We start from the raw sequence: 22,460 nt of genomic DNA on the forward strand, positions 1-22,460 counted from the left end.
ATATCCTAGTTGACTCTTTTAATTTTGAATCATATTGAATAGGAACAGTGGGAGCTGTCTGCTTCATGCCACCTGTCCGCCTCTCTGGGCAGATTGACCTCTTAGTCTGTCAGATAACCTGGACCAATGGATTGCCATAAGAAGCAACACTTGTAGTTTTACAGAAGCCAGATTGAATCTTGACTAATAAGGATTCTAAAATCCATAAAGCAACTCATCATTTCTTCCATCCATCTAAAAGACTAACTTCTGGTTTTCACCATGTCTGTCAATTAATTTCTCTACTCCTGGCTGTCACCCCACGAATTCCTTCCTCCCCTCCAAATACCTTTCCTCCATCTGAATTTAGCATTGTCTGATTGAGTGAACAGAAAATAAAGTAAAAGCATTTTAACTTTTGTTGTTGCCATTGGGTTATGGAGAATTTTCTCAGGATTTTAAAAGTTAAAATCACGAATTGTTATTCAGTGCAGAAGCTTGTCAAATTTAGGGACACTTTGCAAGAGCTTGATCTAAGTTCAGTCTGTTTTCTCCAGATTTTCTTTCACTCTTACAAACATTTTTTTCAGCTGTAAAATGAAGAGTGAATTATGTTCTTTGCTTGTGCATAATCTATGAGACAGGTAACACAATTCCTTTCATCTTAATGATAACATCGTGTATTATTTACATGCTATGTTAGATTATTTTTTCTGGTTATATGAACATACTAGGAATGTTATTGTTTATATTAGCATGGAAATCAGTTCTGAGAACATATACACACAAAGTTAATTTCATTACTCAAGTTACTGAATATTTTTATTTTTTAACCTGTTTTTCTGAGTGAAGGGGTTTGTTTTTTTCCTGAAAGAACACAGAAATGTTACTCTCCAAGCCATTCAAGGTACAGTGTGTTAGCACTGCATTCAAGTGCACTGACGAGCTCTTGTCTTGTTTCTCCGACACATCTCAGAGGCAGTGACGAGGCCTATTGGTTCTTTGGAATAATAGCAGTGGGTTTCTTAAAACAGGTAGCCTTCTGCTGTAGAGAAGAGGATATTCTACTCATCTAATATTACCATAAAGTTTACACATGTCCAGAGCCACAATGGGATCCCTATAATGGAGGACAAAGCACAGCTTGTGTCCTTCAAATGGGTGATTTTTTGGGTATACTGATACAGCTCAAATTAAAACCTCGTATTTAAGTATTACATAATGTTAGCTCTTGATTTTTTAGAAAATATCATGATGTAAATTATCAGTAATCCATATGCAGAAATCAAAGATTTTCAGCGAAAGCATAAGAAGGCATGCTACAGAATAAAGTAAATAAATATCACCCCAGTGGAAATGCCTAAAACCACCGAAGAGCTGAGCTGCCCTCCTCTGAGGGGCAATCTGCACGTTACTGTTGTCAGTTAACCTGGATGAAGGCATCACCGTAGGAAACACCACCTCTCTGTAGTTTTGTATCAGCTTGGCTAAATTTCAACCATCTAAAAAGGAAATAAAATCAGTCTTTGACTGTGGATAGGCCAGACCATGTTTCTTTTGTGAGAAATAGGAGAGGAGGTAGGCTGTTAAAAAGAATAGGATATTCATGATACTTAATTCTAAATCATATCTAATGAAAAATAAATAGTGAATTTTTGTCTTATATTTGCCAAAACAGAATTACTTGTACTAGGCAACCACTTAATCCAAACAAAGCAAAAGTGAATCTATTAATTTGGAAAAGTAATCTAAAATCTAACATAGACCAATTAAGACAATTAAGGTTAAACAGAGCAAAGTTCATTAGTCCTTCCCCAAAGTAATGTTCTGCTGAAGGAAGAAACTGACGATGTGGTTTGTAAGTTGCATTTGCGACTGGTTTTAAGTAGCTTAAGGTACTGAACTTACAAAAGGTTACTTGATTTCTTTCTTGGTTTCTTTAGCAAGGTTCTTGTACTGCAGGTAAAGGTTCACACAGATCATCAATCTAAGGGCATCCCTGCTAGGAAAGCCCCTTCTCTGGGGAGTGTGCTTTGCCTTTCAATTAGGTTAAATCTAAATTTAAACTACAGAGAACATTGGTAAGAACTCTGTTTATTTTAATTTTCTTCTGTTCACTTAGTGGACATTCAGTCTCATCTTCTTTCCTTTGACTTTTGGTGATTTTGTTATTGTTCATATACAAGAGTAATTACTTCGCTGGTTAATGAATTTTGATGCTTGTGTTACAGGGAAATCTTTGTAACCTAAAAATAGAAATCAAATTGCTTGTTAATTCCCTCTAGTGACAGGTGACAAATATACCAAAATTAAACTTTAGTCATAGATGGAAGCAAGACACTTGCTAAATTGCTAAACTCCCTGGTACCTGGGTGAGATGGAAAAGTGATGTGAAATGCCTACCTAGTTCTATTCTTCATGAAAAATTAAAAGATTTCTTTTCTGCCTCCCCTCAGTCACTCAGGAGAGGAGGCTCGGTTGTTCAGAGTGAGGTTTTTTTTTTTTCTCTCCTGTCAGTTGGGATATCTCCGAATTGTGTGATTCTAGTATGTGTACTTTGCTGTCCACTATTATAAACTATCTTTTTTTAGGCCTTATTTCATCATGAAGGAGATCTATATTAGTTTTATTTTGTGAACACTAGCTGGGAAATCTATTTAAATTTTAATTGCATATTACTTTGAAAAAAAATAATTAGCAGATTTGTATAAAGCAATTCAGAATTACCACTTTAGAATTAATACATAGAATGTATTTTTTTAATACTGTTTTACTTGTGACAAAAATAATATAGTTCTATAAGCATGCCACTATACTACTCTGTAAAGAAGAATGATGAATTAATATTAGGCTATTATTTTTACTCAGGGTTCCCTAATACATTTCATTATCACATCTAAATACTAATATACTTAGTTCATCTCAGTATTTTTTTATAAGCAAGTGCTGCTTATAATTGCATTTGGTTGAGAATATTTAGAAGTTGTGTTGAAAACTATTTCTTAAATCTGTTTTAATTTAATTGGTTCTCTTTAATTTTAATTTAATGCCACTGCTTTGCATTGATTGATGTTACTCATTGTTTTAGTCCTTCTTGTCACTTTTAGTAAGTCCTCCTTATTTCTGGAAATGCTCGATGACTCAGGTGAAGCTATCAACCCTTCTCTTAGATAACAGAATTAGTGCTGCCTTTTTCTGTTTGTTTAGTTTGGGTTTACCAAGGATAGCTTGTTCAGTTGAAAAATTAAAAGATCTACAATTTCTATTGATTTGTTTTCTTTCTTTTTTCCGCAGACATCTTTATTTCTACTTTTTCTCTGTTCTGCCAGTTTCATTTAGCAGACAGTACTTCAAAAAGCAGCTATATTCCTTAACCTTGTTGTCATTTCACAGCAAGTTTTTCTTCTTGTGATAAACATGAAAAACCCGATCTTCACTTGACTGAACGAATCTTACATTGTCTTTGCAGGATGCGGTACTGCAACAGGAGGAGCTGAAGATGAAGGTGAGGCTGAAGCTGGCTGGATTGAAGGTGCTGCCATCCTGCTCTCTGTTATCTGTGTTGTACTTGTCACTGCCTTCAATGACTGGAGCAAGGAGAAGCAGTTCCGTGGGCTTCAAAGTCGTATTGAGCAGGAACAGAAGTTTACTGTTGTCCGAGGTGGACAGGTTATCCAAATCCCGGTGGCAGAGATAGTAGTTGGTGATATTGCACAGGTGAAGTATGGTAAGTTCTGTCAACTACATGTCTACTTTTCTGAGCTTTACTTATTCTCCTTTTCTTTTCTAGGAGAGTAGACTCACTTCACTGGAAGTGATCTAAAAGACAGAGAATTATGTGATGTCATTATTGTCCATGGTAAGGTAACAATTTGGCTGTTAGAGCAAAAGGAGAACTTAAAGATACTTGCTGTAAAATTGCACTAGGTAATTAATTTTATTTTGTAATCTTCACTTCCTTTCACTGGCAAGGACAAGAACTGTTCATACAAAGGTAATTCTCTTTCATGGAGGATCACACTATTTGGAATTTTTGGTTTCTGTCCAGTTAGGAATAAGAGGAAGTATTTTTAAATGCTCTGTGAAAGGGAATTGTGCCTCTGTGCTTACCTGACTTGGTGGGCTGCTCCAGAGCTATGGATCCTGTAAGTCCCCCCAGATCAGATGCTTCTAGTAGGTGGTTGCTTTGTAACTATATGCCATAGGGAAAGCCCTATGCTCCAGTGAATGGGAGGACTTTTGCAGGAACTCTGTGTACTCTGTGTTTGACCAAGCTTGCAAATTCCAGCAAAATGCCTGTTCTGTCAAGCATCAAGTTTCTCCTGGACTTAGCTAAGGGCTTCCTGAGAGGGGAAGGGGAAAGGGCAGCTTGAGTGTTTATTAGCCACTGTTAATTCCTGTGAAGTCTGATAGAGAAACATTCATGTCATGTTAAGAGTACTCCTCCTGCCAAATCTCAGTGATTATGATGTTCATCATGTGTTAAATGTGATGCATTCTGGTTCTGGGATAGCATTAGGCAAAAGAATATTTGCAATACGAAGGCCCTTCCTTATAGGTTTGCAATAATATGGCTAATATGGACAGATATGGTAGTAGTTCTTTCACTTTTGCTTTCATTTCAATTGTTGTTAATTGTGATTTTGTAATAAAAATCAGTATGTAATTATAAAAACAATCTTACTAAACCACTGTGGTTTTCCATTACCATGTTCTTGCTGAAAGGTGATCTTCTACCTGCCGATGGGATATTTATTCAAGGAAATGATCTTAAAATTGATGAAAGCTCTTTAACTGGAGAGTCAGACCAAGTCCGCAAATCTGTTGACAAAGACCCAATGCTACTGTCAGGTAAATGTGCCTGAATTCTTGCTGAGTTATCTTTTATGCACTGCTTTGTTCATGTTTTGTTTTCTTTTCTTTTTCCACACCATCAGGTTTTGGTAACCTAGATACAACTGATCATTTGAACACAGACACTGGCCTTGTCTATTTGTCATTCAAAGGACGTGCTATTGTTTTTTGACTGAAAGCAATTGTTTCTGATCGTCATACTTATTTTATAAAGTGAGAAAGTAATGAAACATTTTCAGAGGAAAAGGAAAGTATCACTTAGGGAAATAACAATTGTTTCAATTCATTGTATACTAGTTTTAATTTAACCATTAAATTCAAAGCCTTTTAAAGTCTCTTTAAACACTTTCTTTGTGTGTATACTAGATACAATAGACAAAGAAACAATGTGCTTAGAAGGAAATGGATATACTAAAATATTGTGGGCTTGACTTCTGTGGTAAATTCAAGTTATATTTAATATTTATGTTTTATAATGTAACTCCATACAGTAAATCAGTTAAATAGAATATGATTTTTAAAATTCTAATTAAGATAGTTTCTAAATAGGTTGGTTGTCAATAGATTCCAGCTGGGACGTGATCACAAAATAACAGCCTGCTGATCTCATACTCATCATCAATGTGTTATAACCTGAAACAGTCATTTTCAAATACATTTGAACTTTTTATTCATGGAAAGGATTCTCTTTGCTGTCTGGTTCTACAGTCAGCCAAGAGTCATCCCAAATAGAATACTTTTGTTGCAATGCAGCAGGTAGGTACGCATTCCTGCAGAAATCCTGCCCCCATCCTGCCTCACTGAGCTGGTGTTTCCCAAGCAACAACTGTTGGGAGATGCTTTTGCTCAGAAGAGACAAGTAGCAACAAGTAAGGATGTGAAAATTTTTAATGAATTAACAGTGCAAACCCTTTCCAAACTTAAAATCAGATAATTAGTTCACTGATTATGAGATTGTGAATGTTTATTATGTAAATTATAGAATTGCAGTCTGGTAAAAACCCGTCAGATTTCAGTCAAAAGGTGGCTACATTAACTTAAGATGAAGAAATTGCTAATGTTATTTGTAGACTTGCCATTGCCACGGACTTGATGTTACAAAAGACCATGTTAATTAATTTTAAATTTAGCAAGTTTCTAGCATCTTTCCGCCTGAAACTGTGTATTGAGAATTATTTTTGTCAAAAAATCACGACACAAAAAATTCCTATCGTTTCTGAGAATAAAACAGCAAAACAAATGTCTTTTTTTTAGGAAAAAATTTCCTTTGGTTTCTTTAAAAATATGCTGGGTTTTATTTGTTAAATGTTTTGCTGCAGTGTCTCTGCCAAATGTATACCTTTTGTTGTTCATGTTGTAAACCCCCAAGTTTTTCCAAGTTATGAGCATCTGAAAAATGTGTTTGTGCAAATTCATTAGAGACTAATAAATATTAGTGGAGTAGCTGCAAACTCTGAAGGCTGCATTTGTGCAGAGAAAATACAATGACGAGCTCAGCATTTGCAGGCAGCTCACACATAGAAATGCTGAATAGTGGGGACACTTTTGAATTCTTGGTGTCCCTCTGACTCCTTGATGTACCATAATTTAAGGAACTGTTCTGACTTTCATGAGTGATGTATGAAACTAATGACTGTTATTTTTGCTAGATTTACAATAACATGATTTATCCTAGTAGTGCAGATATTTAGGCTTAACTTGATTGTAGTTTAAGAATTCTCTTGGAGATGCTTTCCAGTGTGTAAACAGGGAGGCCTGCAGTGATATTTTGAGGAAGGATAGCTCACTGTTGCTATTCCTAACAAAATTTTTAATCCAGTGTTGTCCTTGAAATATTTGTCCTTTTTTTTTTTCATTTCTTTTTTCTTAGCTGATAGTTGTACTGTTTTGTAAATATAACTTCATAACTAGCATAAAATTTTCATTTTACAGAGATAGTTTTGATAATATTTTCTTATAGAAACTTCTATCATGAAGTATCGTAGACTTCTATCAACTAAAATATCCTGTTGTTGAATTCTAGAGGTTTTCTGATTATGAAGTTTCCATTGACTTGTGTACTCTTACATATTCCTAAATTGAATTAGATCTTTTTGAATACCCATAGATTTCAGTGGTGGCTGTGAAAAAACATGAAAGTATTGCCCTGAAGGGCATGGTGGGAAGAGAAAGGGAAAGCAATCAAGTTAGTTTTGCTTTCCCAAACCTCAAATTTCGTTGCTATAAGGAGACAAATTTGTCTTTATGGTTTTACTGCAGAGTTAAATAAGGTTTATACTCTTTATTTTTCTCTATTACTATGTAATCTCTATTATGATTACAAAGAAGTTGAAGAATTAATGTGATATTTTTAACAAGCACTGTATACACCTTTGTTCCATACTTAAAAATTTTTACTTATGCTGTGTTAGAAAATCGCTGAACTCTATTTGCTCAGGAGCAGAGTTGATGATTTGAGATTCTATCATGCAAAAAACTATCTTCTTCCATACATACAGTGCAAGGTTTAATCCTAATGGTGTGGGAGCTGATGTGCCCACTGGAAATTGTTAGTAGTCCAAACCCCCAAAGCTTGGAAACCACCATGTCTTTCAGGGTGGATTTGACCTGGTTTAATAACTGAGTTCCTGTTGGATTTTAGCCTAGACCTACATTTTTATAAAACTTGTTTAAAAAAAACCCCAACAAACCAACCCCCTGCAAAAAACATCAAACAGACCTTAAATTTTCCTCTTATCTTTTCACCTGAAGACATCAGTAAGTTATCTCCATGTAGGCTTTTGGAATTTAGACAAATACAGTCAGGATGTTGCTTGCCACTGTTCTCCCTTAAGCATCTGTTGGAAATGAAAACAGTTTGGGTTTGACAGAGGAATAACTGAAAAAAGGTAACATTTGAATTGCAGCTACAGTTTGTTTTGTGAGTCTAAATTTGGTGAAAGAGAAACACCCTGAATCGGGAGGTATTATTTTCACCATTGGCACCTGAAACAACATTTTTAATATTCAATCAGTTTCAATGACATAATTAAACTAAATGAGTTTCTGTGCTTAATGTCCTGTTTAATCATCCAGATAGTCATTTACTGTACTTGAGAAGCAATTCTAAGGGTACAAGTGCTGACTAAACCAGATGGTTCATTTCCATCTGTATATAGCACATTTGGTACCACCTAGGAAGGCAGACATGGAAGTACAGACTCTGATATACCTGAAACCAAAAGAAGGAGCTTCTCTCCTATAGTTCCACTGTACTTCTGTTTAAAACATTTTCCTTCTTTTAGTTCTTTAACAGAGGTTTGCATGCATGATATAGCATAAGCCATTGCATCAAAAGTCATCAGCTTAAATGAGACTGTGGTGACGTTAAATTTCTTTGCAATGCGCATGTGCACGTATCAGCCAACAGATGAAGACAGCTTGGATAACCCAACTGACTGCTACTCAACTGTCTTCTTTGAACCTGATGTGCCCTTGAAGTTTTGTGTAGTTCAAAGTTCGCAGAAATCCATGATTCCTATATAGAGAAGTTTTGAATATGAGTCTGACCTCAGTATTGCACACAGTGAAGTATTTTGGGGTACCACGTATTATAATAGTTAACATTGTAAAAAATACCTTATGAGGCTTACTGTTTAAAACTTTTTTCCCAGGTATTTAGATTAATTTGATGAAGGTATGAAAGAGTGACATAGAGGAGCTCACCTAGTGTAGTTCTCACTGAACTGAGACTCACAGAACATTACTTTATCCTAACCTAACTTTTACAAATGCATATTTCTATCAATGCGCAACAAGGATTTGAAACAAAGTAAACAGAGCTTATTCAAGAACAAATAAACAAAAGAAATCTCTTGGTCATGGTGCTTTGTTAGGTTTTGGAAATAGAAAGGAAGCCCGATTAAGGAATCGGGTCAGTTACTGCCTGGAGAAAAATAGTTCTGATTCCGTCTTAATTCCCTGCCAGAAAATATTCTAAGCTAGGCTTCTAGCACAGCAGAAATTTTCAAAACCAAGCAGCTGACTTCAAAAGTTCCAAATTATTTGGATATGTTGAAATTACTTAAATTACTTGTAAATGAGTTTTTTCTGGAAAACTCTTTTTTTTCTACACCCCCCCCCCCCCATACAGGATATTCTGATGGTTGGTTCACTTTATTATTAACTTCAGTTACCTCTTAATAATCACAGTGACTGAAACAGTTGTTTAGAGATGCTGATAGAGAATTTTTGTTTACCACAAGTTTGCTGAAAGCAGCAAAACAGTATAAACTCCCCAAACTGGCATGCTCTGGTTTTCTTTTCTTGTTTTTCAGCCCTATTTCCAATCTATTTCACCAGTACTCTTACTAGATTTGGGAGTTTCTGAATAGTCTCATGTTTAGTTGCATTTTTGTCTGAAAAGTATGTGCTGTAATAGGTTCCTTATCTGTCTAATCTGTTCATCTCTTTTCTTACCAAACTAGACTTCTTCCTTTTCTATCTTGGAATATTCACCATTTATCAACTTCAAATTAAATACTCAGCATGTGAAAAAATGTGTTTTACTAATACTGAAAAATTACTCTTGAGAGGGAAAGTAGTCAGGAGAACTGTTCAACATGAAGTTGAAATACATGGTTAGTGCACAGATAAGTGAAAAACATGCATTCATTCCAGAATTTCATTTATATAACAATAGTTGATTGAAGTCATAGCGCCCATTTCTTTATTCAAGCTAATGTAATTATAATACCGTTTAAATGGTGAAATTGTCAGAGTTAGGTGGAAGGAGGTTCAGCTCTTTGGTTTAGGTTAGATGCTGAAGAATTTTTCCAATATTACTAGTGGAACATAATCTGATGATAAATTAGTACCTGCTCTAAAACGTGCTTTTGTATGCACCTTAACATTTTGAGTTACATTTTACGAGACTAATGTTAAGAAAAGGCTCAGAAAGGCGCTTCAAGTTAAGACATTTTTGCCCCTTCCAGGTGTGTAGAGGTAAGCTTGAAATCCTTCAAAACAAAACATAGGAATACTAAAAGCAAGTTCTTAATTAAAATATATTTTAAATGGTGTTACATCTTAAAGGAGGTTCCTCTAAATAGCTGAGTTAAGTTTCAGACATTTTCTGTTTTGTCTGAACCAGTACAACCAAGCGTATTTTATTTTTTAAAGGTCTTTTCTGTTCCTTTAGCCTTGAATGTAACTTGGTTTTTGTTGTTTGGGTAGCAGTCCTAATTTTTTATGTTTGTGACATTTTTCTCTATCATATGAAAGCAAGCAAATGACTTTTTAAGGAATCAAATTTTATCTCAGAATGCCATAGGAACAGTTCTCAATGTACTGAGAAAGTTTGATGCTTTTTTTTTTTTTTAAATACATCTGACCATTAGTGCATTTTTGTTTTTATTTGGCTTATTTCTGCTGAAATTTTCTTAGTGTTCTGATGAGATAGTTATGCTCTGAAATTAGGTTTAGTGTTGACAGATGTTCTCTCTGTTCTGTGTTTCTGTTTTCCTTTTAAGAACATGAGAGATTTTGGTTATTTCGAGAAAGATCTTTTGATTATAAATAGATAGTTGCATTGCTTAGTATGTTCTAGGACAGCAACTGGGTGAGCAGTAATTAGAAAATGGGATTTTTTTAAAAAAATGTGTTGCAAAGGTGTGTGTGTATATATATATATAAAAAATATTGATCTGTTTAAGGACACATGTCCATATATCTTTCCTCTTTTCAGCTTTTGAGATAACTCAATGAAATGAATATATGTAGATGAGGATGAACCCAATAAATGTTTTTTAACAAGGGAGGGAGAAAGAATCTTTCCATGGCCATCCAGGTTTAGTAGATCTGAATGCCCAGTAAGATTCTCCATGGTAAATTAATTATATTCCCCATTTGCTCCATGCAACAGGCTCACAATTCAGTTGGTTAAAAGCCATTTTGCTGGAGTTTGCAGAAAGCTTGTTTGAAGATTTCTATTTTACTATGGCTTCAGGTGTGCCCTGCTGTGGTACCTTGCAGAACTACAGGCATCAGTGAACGACTTCACTTTAGTTTTAAAATATTGAGTGGTAGTTAATGATGGTAAATGTTGGGTGGTAGTTCATGATGGTAGTGGGTAAGTGATAGGGGCAAGACAGTTGAGAATAAGCATACGAGCATTTTTACTTCATTAGCTGCAGAATTGTTTAGGACAAGTCAGTTAATGACTCTACCTTATTCATGCTATTACAGAGTGAATGAAACCATGATGTTGTCTTAAGTAAGGTATATGGAGAACGTTACATTTATGGAAAACTTAATAATTGTAAAGCAGTACAATGTTAATTTTGAAGTTAGGTGAGGATCTAAGGAACCATAGATTAACATCCAACAACAAATAGTAGTTTGTCACAAATACTGCAGTGACAAGGCAAAGAGTAAAGTGAGTATTATAAGCAGTATAATTTTTATTACCACAATGGTCAAACTGTTTAGTTGATTCTTTAGTTGACTCTTAAAGCAACGAATAGCTTCAGAAGAAGTGTAAAAATTCTTTCCCTCTCCATGCCTCCCCCGCTCCCCCAAAGGAAAATGTGATTACTGGACTATGTTCTGATTCCATCTGGACTCATTCTTCTGATGCAAGTCTGGAATAATACAGGTCTTAAAATATAGTTTATTTAAAACTATAGCACCTAGGATTAAAAACAGTTGTTAAATAATAGAATACTTTCTGAGGAGGTTCTAGCTAACCATGTGTCCATCCATAGGTCACTTGGAGGTATAAATCTGTGTTTGACTTTTTTGTATACAATGATTTTTTTCTCAAGGCTAACAGTTTGTGTGTTACACTCTGTTTTCATAGTTTCCAAACTAATTGCTTCTTCAAATACAGGAAAGAGTATTTAAAAAACCCCAAAGCCAAGTAAATTTTCAATCCCAGCTTGCTCTGTCAACTCTGTGTTAAGAAATGATTGCTTTTCCTCTGTGTTCTCACAGTGACTTACACTTAATGGGCATAACATAATTTTCTACTACTGAAGGATAAAATATAAAGTCTATTTCAATGAAAAGCTTTATCTACCAGTAGTTTCTGGTCATTATGTGTTTGTTTTTCATCTGTTTCATAGGAGCATGTATGATCTGCTATATATCTTTTAAAATTTACTACCTACTGAAGACATCTCTCTTCAAACACTTTAAATATTACTTCAGTAATGAACTTTTTAGATTAAGACTTTGTCACCATATGAAATGACAAATTAGACATTTGATGCCATCCTTGGCATATTTGTTCCTATGCTTCAATAACAGGGTTTCTTAAATAAGCTTTTAATAGCTGGCCTTATATACATGTCATAACAATAGGTTGTTCTTCAACTTCAAACTTTTTTTTAGAAATAGCCAGTGTGTAAATGCATAGACTGATCTTTTGCAAATCCTCTCTCATAAAATTTTCCCAAAATGTAAATCAGAATACTTTTGATTGTTTCTAGGAAATTCTATTTGTTTGTGTTTCCACAACTCATAGCAAAAGGTTTCTAAGAGGCTGTGATCTTTGATGCACCTGACATTTGGTTCAATATAGGAATAAGAGTTGTAAATAAACAATTTCTATAGAATAAAGCACAAAATATTTCTCAAAAGGAATTTACTCCATATAATGATAAAATTACCCTGATAAACAAATGATCCTTCTCAGTAAAACTTAATGTACATTTTGATTTGTTTTAGAGTAATAGAAATCTCTCATACTGAATTTGTTTTCAAGTGTATGCCAGATTCTTCTTGCTATTTGGGAACCTCCTGATTTAATGAAACATCTCCTTGAAGATTGTTCTCTGTATTGATTTTTCAAGTTTGAAGATGCAAAATTGTCTTAAAAAATATTTTTTTCTATGCCTGTAAATCAACCATAACTGAGGAAGATGAGAGAAATTGCACTCATATTTTCACTTTGTTTATGTAATAATATTCCATGTACAGTCAGTGTCATCTTGACTAGAGGCCCAGAGGAATGTTTGCAGAACCCTGAAAAAATATTTTCAAAGTTACAATAATTAACTGTGTGAAGCTATCTTCCAAGATAATGTAAACTTGGTTAGTGACAACATTTCTTTTTAAAAGGGAATCTGGTGTTTGCGGTTAATGGGCACGCAGCCTAAGATTTGCAGTTAAGCATCTGTTCTTGGTTGAGAATAATATAAAACAATAGGGATTATTTTTTGTATGTAATTATATTGGCCTCAATATAGATTTTTAAAGTGTAACAGATCTCTCTTAGTGCTACAGTAGAAGTCTTGCATCAAATATTTAATGGTTGTTCTTTTTATTTTTTTAGCTATATGTAACTTATATTGCATATTTTCAGGTACTCACGTCATGGAAGGCTCTGGACGGATGCTTGTAACTGCTGTGGGTGTGAATTCTCAGACGGGCATCATCTTTACTCTGCTAGGGGCTGGAGGAGAAGAAGAAGAAAAGAAAGATAAGAAAGGTAAATTTCACAACACATAAGGATGCTCCGAAGAAAGCTCTTGGGCTTTGTGTAGCCAGAGTGTTCCTCCATTCTTGACAAATAAATATGATTTAAAAAACTTCCTTTTTTGTATACATTTTTATCATTACATATCACACAGAAAAACAGCAAAAGCCGTTAACCAATAAATACATTGGATAACAAGATGTTTTTCCAGTGTGAAACTGCAGGCTCTCAGTACATAATTAAATGCAAGGGAATACATGGGCATACTCCCATCTTTACATAAATCCATACTCACCTAAAATTCGCTAAGGTTTTGCTCTTGTGCATTTACCTCTATGTAATATTTTTTTTTCAGAAAACAACAACTTGGCCATGGAAATAGCGTTTTTCTTTGAGCTTCAAAAGTAAAACAAAGATAAGATGCAGCTTTTTGCTAGCCTAGTTGTTAAATGTCAGTGACTGGCTTTAGAGGCATTTTAATTTCTTAAGGTGTAAAGGTCAAACTAAGAATAGTAAAAGACAAGAAAGTAGCAGTAAATGTTAGCAGAGAGTTTAATTTTGATGTCCTGTATCAGTTAATGAAATCAAGAAGTCTCTAGATTTTTCGCTTTATTATACTGTGACGTCATAAGCAATTGCTAACTTCTGGGTTGCACACTAAGCAGAAACATGATTTAATGTGTGTCCTTTCCAGTTTTTGTTCATACAGTCTTGTAAATTGTTCAAGTCTACTTTCAGAATTTTGTTCCAAGTTTGTTCTAAGAATATTTATCTTTTAGACTTAATTAAGGGCCAATTGATGCAGGGTTTTTAGATATTTCCACTCTTTTTAGTGGTTTTTACTGTTAATAAAAAGGAGTAGCATAGCTTTACTGACCATTTTACTTAGTATCTGTCAGGCAGTGTGATTCCACCTTTTTTTCATTTCCATCCTTTTAATTTGAAGCCGCAGATAGGAAGGCCAAGTTCAAATGGTTTTCATGACCTACAATTTCCATTTCTGAACATGTTCAACAAGTGGTTGCGCTTGACTCCGTGTTTCTCTGAGGAAATCCCTTTTTACTTGATGAAAGACTTTATGAAATGTTTACCATTTCAGTTCTACGCAGAAATGCACAATGCCTGCTAGGCATGGTAAGTTCTAGGAACATTAAAAGGAGAAAGACCAAAACTTCCCAAAGTAAAACTCTTTGTGTCAGACAAGTTTTGAACAACACCTTGCTATCATTAAGAGAAAGACTCCTAGAAACAGACTTTTCGAGATCTGGCAGCATCTGTTTTGGCAGTGTCTAAGGGTATCGTGGGTGAGAAAGAGCAACTTCAGGACCTGTTTGCAAGTGAGAGCTGTCTGCCCTGAGGTCCTTTGTGTAACTGGGGTGGCCTTCTCTGTATGTTATTTTGCTCAGGACACTGGTGATTCTCTCATGTTTCAACATGCAGAGCCTTGAAAGACAGGGAAAGAGAAAGCACAGATGGCAGAGTGATGCACTGCACTGTGGTCGTAACTTGCTACCCAGAGGTTCTTACAGAAGTGTGTAAGAACTTGTGCAGATGCTGAATCTAACTGAGTATAGCTACAATACCATGAAAATTCCTTGAAATTTTCTAATGTCGCTAGCAGCTTTGTGCGAGCGCAGTGGAGTGCCTTGCAGAGCTGGTAGCAAACTGAGGCCCAATCTCAAATACTGTACTCTTGTATATAAACCTGCAATTCTCTGAAATCCTGCCAATCATAAATGTTTGTTTCAGTCTTATGTGGGTGTGTGCTTTTATCGTTCATTAACATTTTGTAAAAATCATCATACAGGTGTGAAACAGGAGGATGGACATCAGCTTCCAGGTAGAGTAAGAATTGTACCACATCAAATGAAAGGATGAGGCTTTTAGCCAGCAAGCTTTGGTGCAAATCAGGGTTGAACTAATGATTAAAATAATTGTCTTTGAATCAGTCCAGTTAAATTAAAGAATTATTTCAAATCAACGGGATTGTTCGTGGCAAACATTTAAGTGTGCACGCATTGTTGGTGTTGCAAATCTTAATGTTACGCTTGAATAATCAGTTATTCTCCAGAAGTAAATTACAGTATATTAAATGTTGGAATGCATGATTTGCTGTTAGCAGTTCATGCTGTGCTGGTTAGTATGAATATCCAAATGGAATAAAAAATAAGCATGAGTAACTAAAACAGTTTAAGTTATTACCATCACAGTAATCAAATTTGCAATTGAAATTTTCATGAATGTAGTTGCACAGGGTGTGTTTTTAAATCCTGTATGCTGTTTATTTTCTTCTCCCAATTTACCATTTGTAAATAAAACAAGATCATTTTTCTTGAATAACAAACCAGTACAGTGTGAAACAGTCACTACGGGTCAAGTACTGAAGAAGTTCAAGAGCCTCGATCAGGATTCATTATAGGACTTCTGTGTTCTATTCTGAACAATTAACCAACAGAAACAAAACAAAACTTATTTTACCTATTATTTCTAGAGACTAATTTTCTGAGCTACAGTATAAAAAAACATAATAAAATAATTAAACCTTCTTCGAGTTTTTCGCCTTCCTATTAGGAAAGATTTTGTGACCAATTTCTCTAATATGCCGATAATTGCTGAAAACAGAGAGGATTTTCTTTTCTGATACTGTTTTCATTTCACCAGAAAACAGGCAATTACGTAATGTCTATTATTTGGATTTAAAATGACTCATTATTCTCCTCAAGACTATATTTGCCATTTCCACATACAATATTGAAAAGTCTAATGTTTCCACTCAGATCAATGTGCGTATTAACTAGGTTATGGCAGGACGTAGATTAAGCCCATGTTAGGCTGGGATGTATCAGCAATAATACATCATAATATGCAACATTACATAAAATACAAAATATGTAATGTTGTATATGCTATGTAGTAAGCTGCATGTCTTAAAACTACCCACACATTTTGTATATTCATTAACTCAAGGGAAATATTTCAACCATTTTAATATTTGCATAACATTATGTTAAAGGTAAAAAAAGAAAGAAAAAAGGACCAAAGCAATGTACATAGTACTGTGTGCAGTCAGTTCTCACCAACTGTTAACTTTGTTAAATGTCTTTCGTATTTATTTTATTCTTCTTATTATTATTATTCCATGTATGAGTTTTTGCCTTACTTTGTAACACCTTTGTAATGACATTTTGCTTTGGAAAGTTATGTAAATTAATTTTAAACAGATTGATTTTGGAGAAAACAATGCCATAGTATTCCATAAATGTTTTTTGTTTTGTCATGTTCATATTGTTATTATTATTATTTATTGTTTTTTTTATCCATTATTGCTCAGTAGATTCTTCCCATCCCTCCTCCCACCCTCCTTCAGCTACAGATGGTGCAACAGGTGCAAATGCCACTGATAATGCAAATGCCAGCTTAGTCAATGGTACGTCAAGAACACGTAGCTTGTTTTATTTGATAGATTTCTCTCCTGACTATATAAGATTCCCTTTACCTTTTATGAACTGCACAGATGTTGTATGTGCATGTGATTACCCCCTGAGAGATCCTACTCCATAAACTCTATAGTAGCTTATAAGAGATGCCACAAAGATGCTGTGACTTATTTATTTTATTCACACAGAATTTATTCACACAGAATGGGAGAGGAAGAAGTAGGAATTATGAGGTATTTGCCATTGATTAAAACTGCAATTCAAAGGAACCATTAAGTAAGGCTAGTTTCAAAACAGAATTCTGAGTTGCCTTTACATGAAGTGTTGTTGTAAAGCCCTTTACATATTTGTCAGCATAGATCTGAAGGACAGCACCATGATAAATGGATTACATCCTCTTTCCTTCTGATGTGGCACTCTCATAAGTATTCGTGTAGTCTTCATGTAGTTCTGAGAAATAGTGCTGGGATCAGGAATCTGGCTCAATTTCAACTAACGGTGCTTTAGGAATAACTTTTGCTGCTTTGAGCATCTTTTTTGGAAGAGGCTGACTGGAAAGTTATGTCTGTGGGTATTTGTCTATGCCCTTAGATAGTGATCATCTAATGAGCCTACCTGTATTTACTAAAAATAATAATAAAAAAATAATAAAAATTACTGTAGTCAATTTTGACTGTCTCTTAGTACAGATTCTTGACCCCACTTCTTAGCATGCAGATATTTCAGTATCTCTTCTAACAGTCTAATTCCAGTATTAAATGGAATGGGTCAATATTAGTCTAGGCATCAGCTGTATTTTTCTGGTAATCTGATACATTAGTCTTCATTTGTATAGAAACCTTTCCCTCTTGTACAGCACCAGTAATGCTGACAAAAGTAATTCTACTTTTCATTGTGTTAGTGATAGAAATTTTTTTCTATGCAGGTCAGTAGTTGTTGCATTATGCATGTGAGACTAAAGTTTCTGACATAGCAATACCAAGTACTAAACAAGCACTAAGACTTACTAGTGTAGTATCTTATTTAAAACAATGACACAGGAAATCTTTAAGCCTATTTTTAAATAATTTTATTATAATTTAAAAGAAATGTATAACCAGATTTAAAACTTTACTCCTGCATATTCTAAGTTTGCCAGAAAACTACGATTTGCAATCCCTACATCTCACTGCATGACAGGAACTTGTATCATCCTGGTTCCAACGCCCCAATTTCAGATTCCTTAGAGACCAAGAACCAGGAAATTAATGATGAATATTTCATTCCCCATTCTTTATGCTCTATAATTCTACTCTGTTGTGTGTAAAACAAACATACACATACAACAAAGTCTTACCAGATACCCTCCTTCAATCCCACTGGAGACTGCAGTATTACATTTATGCTCAGTCCTGCAAGTTACTGAGTACTAAGTTGAGCATCTGCTTAAATGCTTTGCTGGATGAGAACCACTGCTCAGCAAGATGCAGAAAGGAGTCCTAAGTTGTTCTAACCCGGTCTTTCTGTTAGCAAGTCTTAGTTGCCCGGTAAATAGCTGTTGTGTTTGGTCTTAATGCCTGAACTTAATACGGAAATTAAGTTCCAAGGGATACTAAATCAGTGTCTTAAGTAACTACGTGATTTTCCACCATCTTCTCTCCCATCATAAACAATAGTTACTGCCCCTGTTTATCTTGGAGTTGAGAGATACATACTCAATTCTTTTCAGTGCACAAAGCATAGAAGTCAATTTTTTGTGCAGCCGAATGTAGTTTTGCTTTTAACCCTTCTGAGGTGAGGCGGTTAAATTAATTCTGCAGATCTCTGATCAACATGAAGAGGAGATACTTTCCACAATTCAACTTACCTGACATTGTGTTCAGAGGAGAACCAAGACTTGGCAAGTAGAGTTAGAATTGAGTGCTTTGAAATAGTCTGGGAAATTGCCAACGTCTGGTTTCTGTTTATACTATACTTTTTTCTAGTTAGCAGTGATGATGAGTTAGAGAATACTTAAAATGTAGATATTTTTTGGAGGGGAGAAAGGAAGGAAAAAATAAGTTTGAAAGCAAGGAGACCAAGTTCATGTAGATACTTTTTCGATCTGGACAGAATGAACTTTTTCAATAATGTCTGAGAATTCTCCCTGAGATATGCCAGAAAACAACTTTTTTTACCTAAAGTCTAACACCTCTGTGTAGAAAATACCTTCAAATAAGAAAAAAATTTATATACTCAGTAAGTACTTAGCTCAGGAAATGCTATTGCTTGTTACATGAAAATCAACACATTACCATTTCAAATAAAATATTGTTATTGTCTTAGTTGTCAATATATAGTTGACACAAAAGAAGTATTTTTTTTTTCAGTCAGTGAGCTTACAGTGATAAATTCATACAGGTTTGTGATACAGCCTGTTTGTTATCTGCTGTATAGAAGGAACTGTTGTAAATTCTTTGGGGCTCTAGTAGTTAGGATTAAAATACATAATTGTTTGATGGTCTCTGTTAAAACTATGGACGGGATGTTCAGTTTTTAAAAGCTTAGAAGTTAAGGTTATAAGCAGATGAGAAAATTTTACAGAAAGGTAGTAATTCATGAAAATTCGTCAAATTTTAAAGTATGGTATTTAGAAAAGGTAAATTTTTAAAAGAAAATATGGGAAGCAGCAATCATTGTTTACAGCTTGTTTACCCCAAATTTGATTTCTTTAGAGAAAGGAGTGCTTACCATTGTCCAGTAAAGCACTACCCAATTCCTAAATCAGGATTTCCATGTTGGATTGTTGGGGTTGTTTTGGCATTTGGTATTCAGAGAATTTGTTACTTAAAATTATATTCAGATATAGCAATACCATAGCAGACTCGGAGAAATGTCTCAGCTGAAATACTTTACATTTACTGTTCTGTCAGTTCTGGCATATGTCCACTACTGTTCAACTCCTGCAAAGCAATTTGCAGTTTTAATATTCAGAATATTTTTATGAATTGTAAGTGAAGTTATTTAGCAAGTGCATAGAAGAATTATCTAAAACTTCATATTTGATACAGTGGAATCAGATTTATTCTTTTTCAATTAATCTGTGTTTTACTAATGCACTGGCTCTGATATCACACTGCATGAAAGAATTTCTAATGATTCACTTCAGATATGTTTCACTCTTCTCCCTATATATAGATTTGCAACGTGAGTCTGTTCTAACTAGCTGCAGGCTATAACTCAGTTCTATTGCAAGATAAGACATTTTGGAAAACCAGTAGGGTATTTTAAATTTTTTGCTCCATCACGGCACATGAGAACGTAACTCGATTAGCTTCTTCGGTTGCTTCCAAGCAGTTCCTCCAATGTACAAATAATGTCTAATGCCAGTGACAGGTCTTTGTTATTCTGTCTCATTGACTCTTCATAAAGGGCTGGGGGAGGTAAAGGGGAGTCTTTTCTTGCAAAGTTTATTTGGAGAAGTAACTGTCTTTTGGAGTAAGAACTTGGGCAGTAATGGTTCCATGGGTACCTTCCAAAAGGCAGAAATTTTAGTAAGGCAAAGGCAAAATGCAAAACATTTTATATGCAAATTCAAAACCTTCACAGCAACTGCAGAATACCAGTCATATTAGGAGATTCTATAGTCTTTTCTAAACCTTCAGATTTTTCATCCTTGCTTAGAAAAGTGATAAAAATAAACTCAGATGAATTCCTCCAGATTTCAGGGCCCAAACACTGCCCCTTTTCCTTCCTTATTTCCTAAAAGAGAAGAAGAAAAGATTTGCAAAATTTATGTAAAAATATATTATATTTTTTAAGAATTATATAAAAATATTATCAAAATATCAATAGATACTCATCCTTTGAATGTTTCTAAACAGTGCACGAAGGTCAGATAGATGGGATAGTATTGCTGGTCCTAGCACTAACTGAAAGGAGAAAGGATCTCTCAGCACTAGTGATTCTATCATCTTAATTTCTTTCTTAATTTCTTTCTTTGTTCATAATTTGTAGCCAAGTGCAGGCTTAAAATTATTTGGAACAGGAGGAAATAAATCCTTTATAGTATTCTCTTCTTTATCATAATTACCTAAATTACCCATTCTTTGTTATTCTATCTAAATAATTGCAATATAACTAGCTATGATGACTCCCCCCCTCCGCAATAACCTAAATGCAGTAGCTGATGAGGTTAAGAATATATTTCTAAATACACGTGTTTACATTGTTGCTAACAATTGTCCATTTTGTGTACTGGTATTTTTAGGTAGTCAGGGTAGATGAATTGTTAGTGTAATTCGTTACAACAATTATGATACCCCAATTAAATAGCAAATATATATCATAAAGTTAAATACTTAGATTTACATAGAAAAACCAGTGTATTTTGTGTTTGCCAGGGTTTGGGTTTGGATTTTTTTTTTAAGTTGAAGAATCTTTAATTATACTGTTTTAAGTTTTTGAATTGTATTCTGAAAAAGGAACTATAGAGCAGGACATAGAGCAGACTGTCTGCTCTAAATTAATGTTTTCCAGTGCTTAAGGAAGGCTTTATCTTCTAGCCAGAAATCAGAATCTCTAGAGATGGTTTATGTCTTCCACTAACTTTATTAAAAACCATTCTAAGAAAAATAGCCATTAGGCAGATATCAAGTTCAACTATGCACTGTATGCAAATCCTTTTTAAGGAAATTTCACAATGAAAATTAACTTGGTTTTGTTCAAGTTCACAGATTCGTGTCTCATGGCAAAATGTAAGTCTTTGGAAGATAGATAGTGCTTTTAAAAAGTCATATTATAGCCAAGGTGGGAAGAGAGTTAGGAATATAGACAAGCAGGTGATGCTAAATGGCTTACTTCAGCATATTTAGTAATCCGAGTACTGAGATGATTGTATGTAGCAATACATCCTTTCCTTTACTGTAATTCTGTGCTTTTGAATTTCTCAGTGCCTGTAGCCTGTTAGTATGGGGTGAAATGTTATGGTGAGACATTTATGACTGATTTGGCCATTTTTGCTCTTTTTGAGAGGGAAGGTTTTAGTGATCTCCCAATTACTGAAGACACAAACATGCAAGAAATGCATCTTAGCCTTTCAATTTTGCTACTATTTATTCACAGTGTAGAGTGAAAAAATTAATACATACATTAAAGCATAATTTCTTCTGCTTTATTGTGCATGTCAGTACCAGCTGTATTGCAGGAAGCCAAAAGAGCCAGACTTAACTGCTGTCATATTTGTTTTATAAACTCCAATGATACATTTCTTATTAGAATTTGTCAAAAATCCAGTAAAGGTGTGTTAACTATTAATTTTCCTTAACATTATTTTTTTATTGTGCATTATACATAACTACAAAAAGAGAATGTCATCCATCTAATATAATATCTATAAAACTCAAATAGTCACTTCCGTAAGATAAATTCATATATCACTGTGAGAGTTTCATAAGGGATCCCATCAAGAAATTTTGAATACATTTGAAATTGTTTAGTGGTTATTCTGAATACCAAAGTTTTGTATGCTCTAATTTGTATTTTGCCATTTTTATTTCACACACACTTTCAAACGATGTATTTTCAATTTAAAAAAAAAAAACAAATAAGGACTTTGATATGGCAAGACTATATGTAGCTAAAATATTAAATTGGAAATTACAGATGCACTTGGCAAATCTTTCTTTAGGATAAGCTTGACTATAGGATGGTCACCTGGCACTTGTATTTACAGGAGTAACTTGCTAAATAATACAACCAAGTGAGGAAGATGT

General features: G+C 34.4%; 1 protein-coding gene across 22 annotated transcripts in view; it reads left to right on the forward strand.

Annotated features, from left to right (window-relative positions):
• ATP2B2 (ATPase plasma membrane Ca2+ transporting 2) overlaps window positions 1-22,460 on the forward strand; it is a 440,214-nt gene that overhangs the window by 326,661 nt on the left and 91,093 nt on the right. For 13 of the 22 annotated variants that reach the window (XR_011322006.1, XM_069769735.1, XM_069769737.1 and 10 more), the window contains 5 exons: window positions 3,449-3,706; window positions 4,705-4,830; window positions 13,178-13,303; window positions 15,099-15,131; window positions 16,623-16,718. Coding sequence is in view for 21 of the 22 variants with exons in the window: in XM_069769735.1 (XP_069625836.1) it covers window positions 3,449-3,706; window positions 4,705-4,830; window positions 13,178-13,303; window positions 15,099-15,131; window positions 16,623-16,718 (639 nt within the window). In the remaining variant the exon portion in view is untranslated. The remainder of the gene's footprint in view (window positions 1-3,448; window positions 3,707-4,704; window positions 4,831-13,177; window positions 13,304-15,098; window positions 15,132-16,622; window positions 16,719-22,460) is intronic. The other 9 variants (XM_069769754.1, XM_069769755.1, XM_069769749.1 and 6 more) reach the window with 5 other exon arrangements.

The sequence above is a fragment of the Haliaeetus albicilla genome, chromosome 24, assembly GCF_947461875.1.
Source record: "Haliaeetus albicilla chromosome 24, bHalAlb1.1, whole genome shotgun sequence".
Classification (NCBI taxonomy): domain Eukaryota; kingdom Metazoa; phylum Chordata; class Aves; order Accipitriformes; family Accipitridae; genus Haliaeetus; species Haliaeetus albicilla.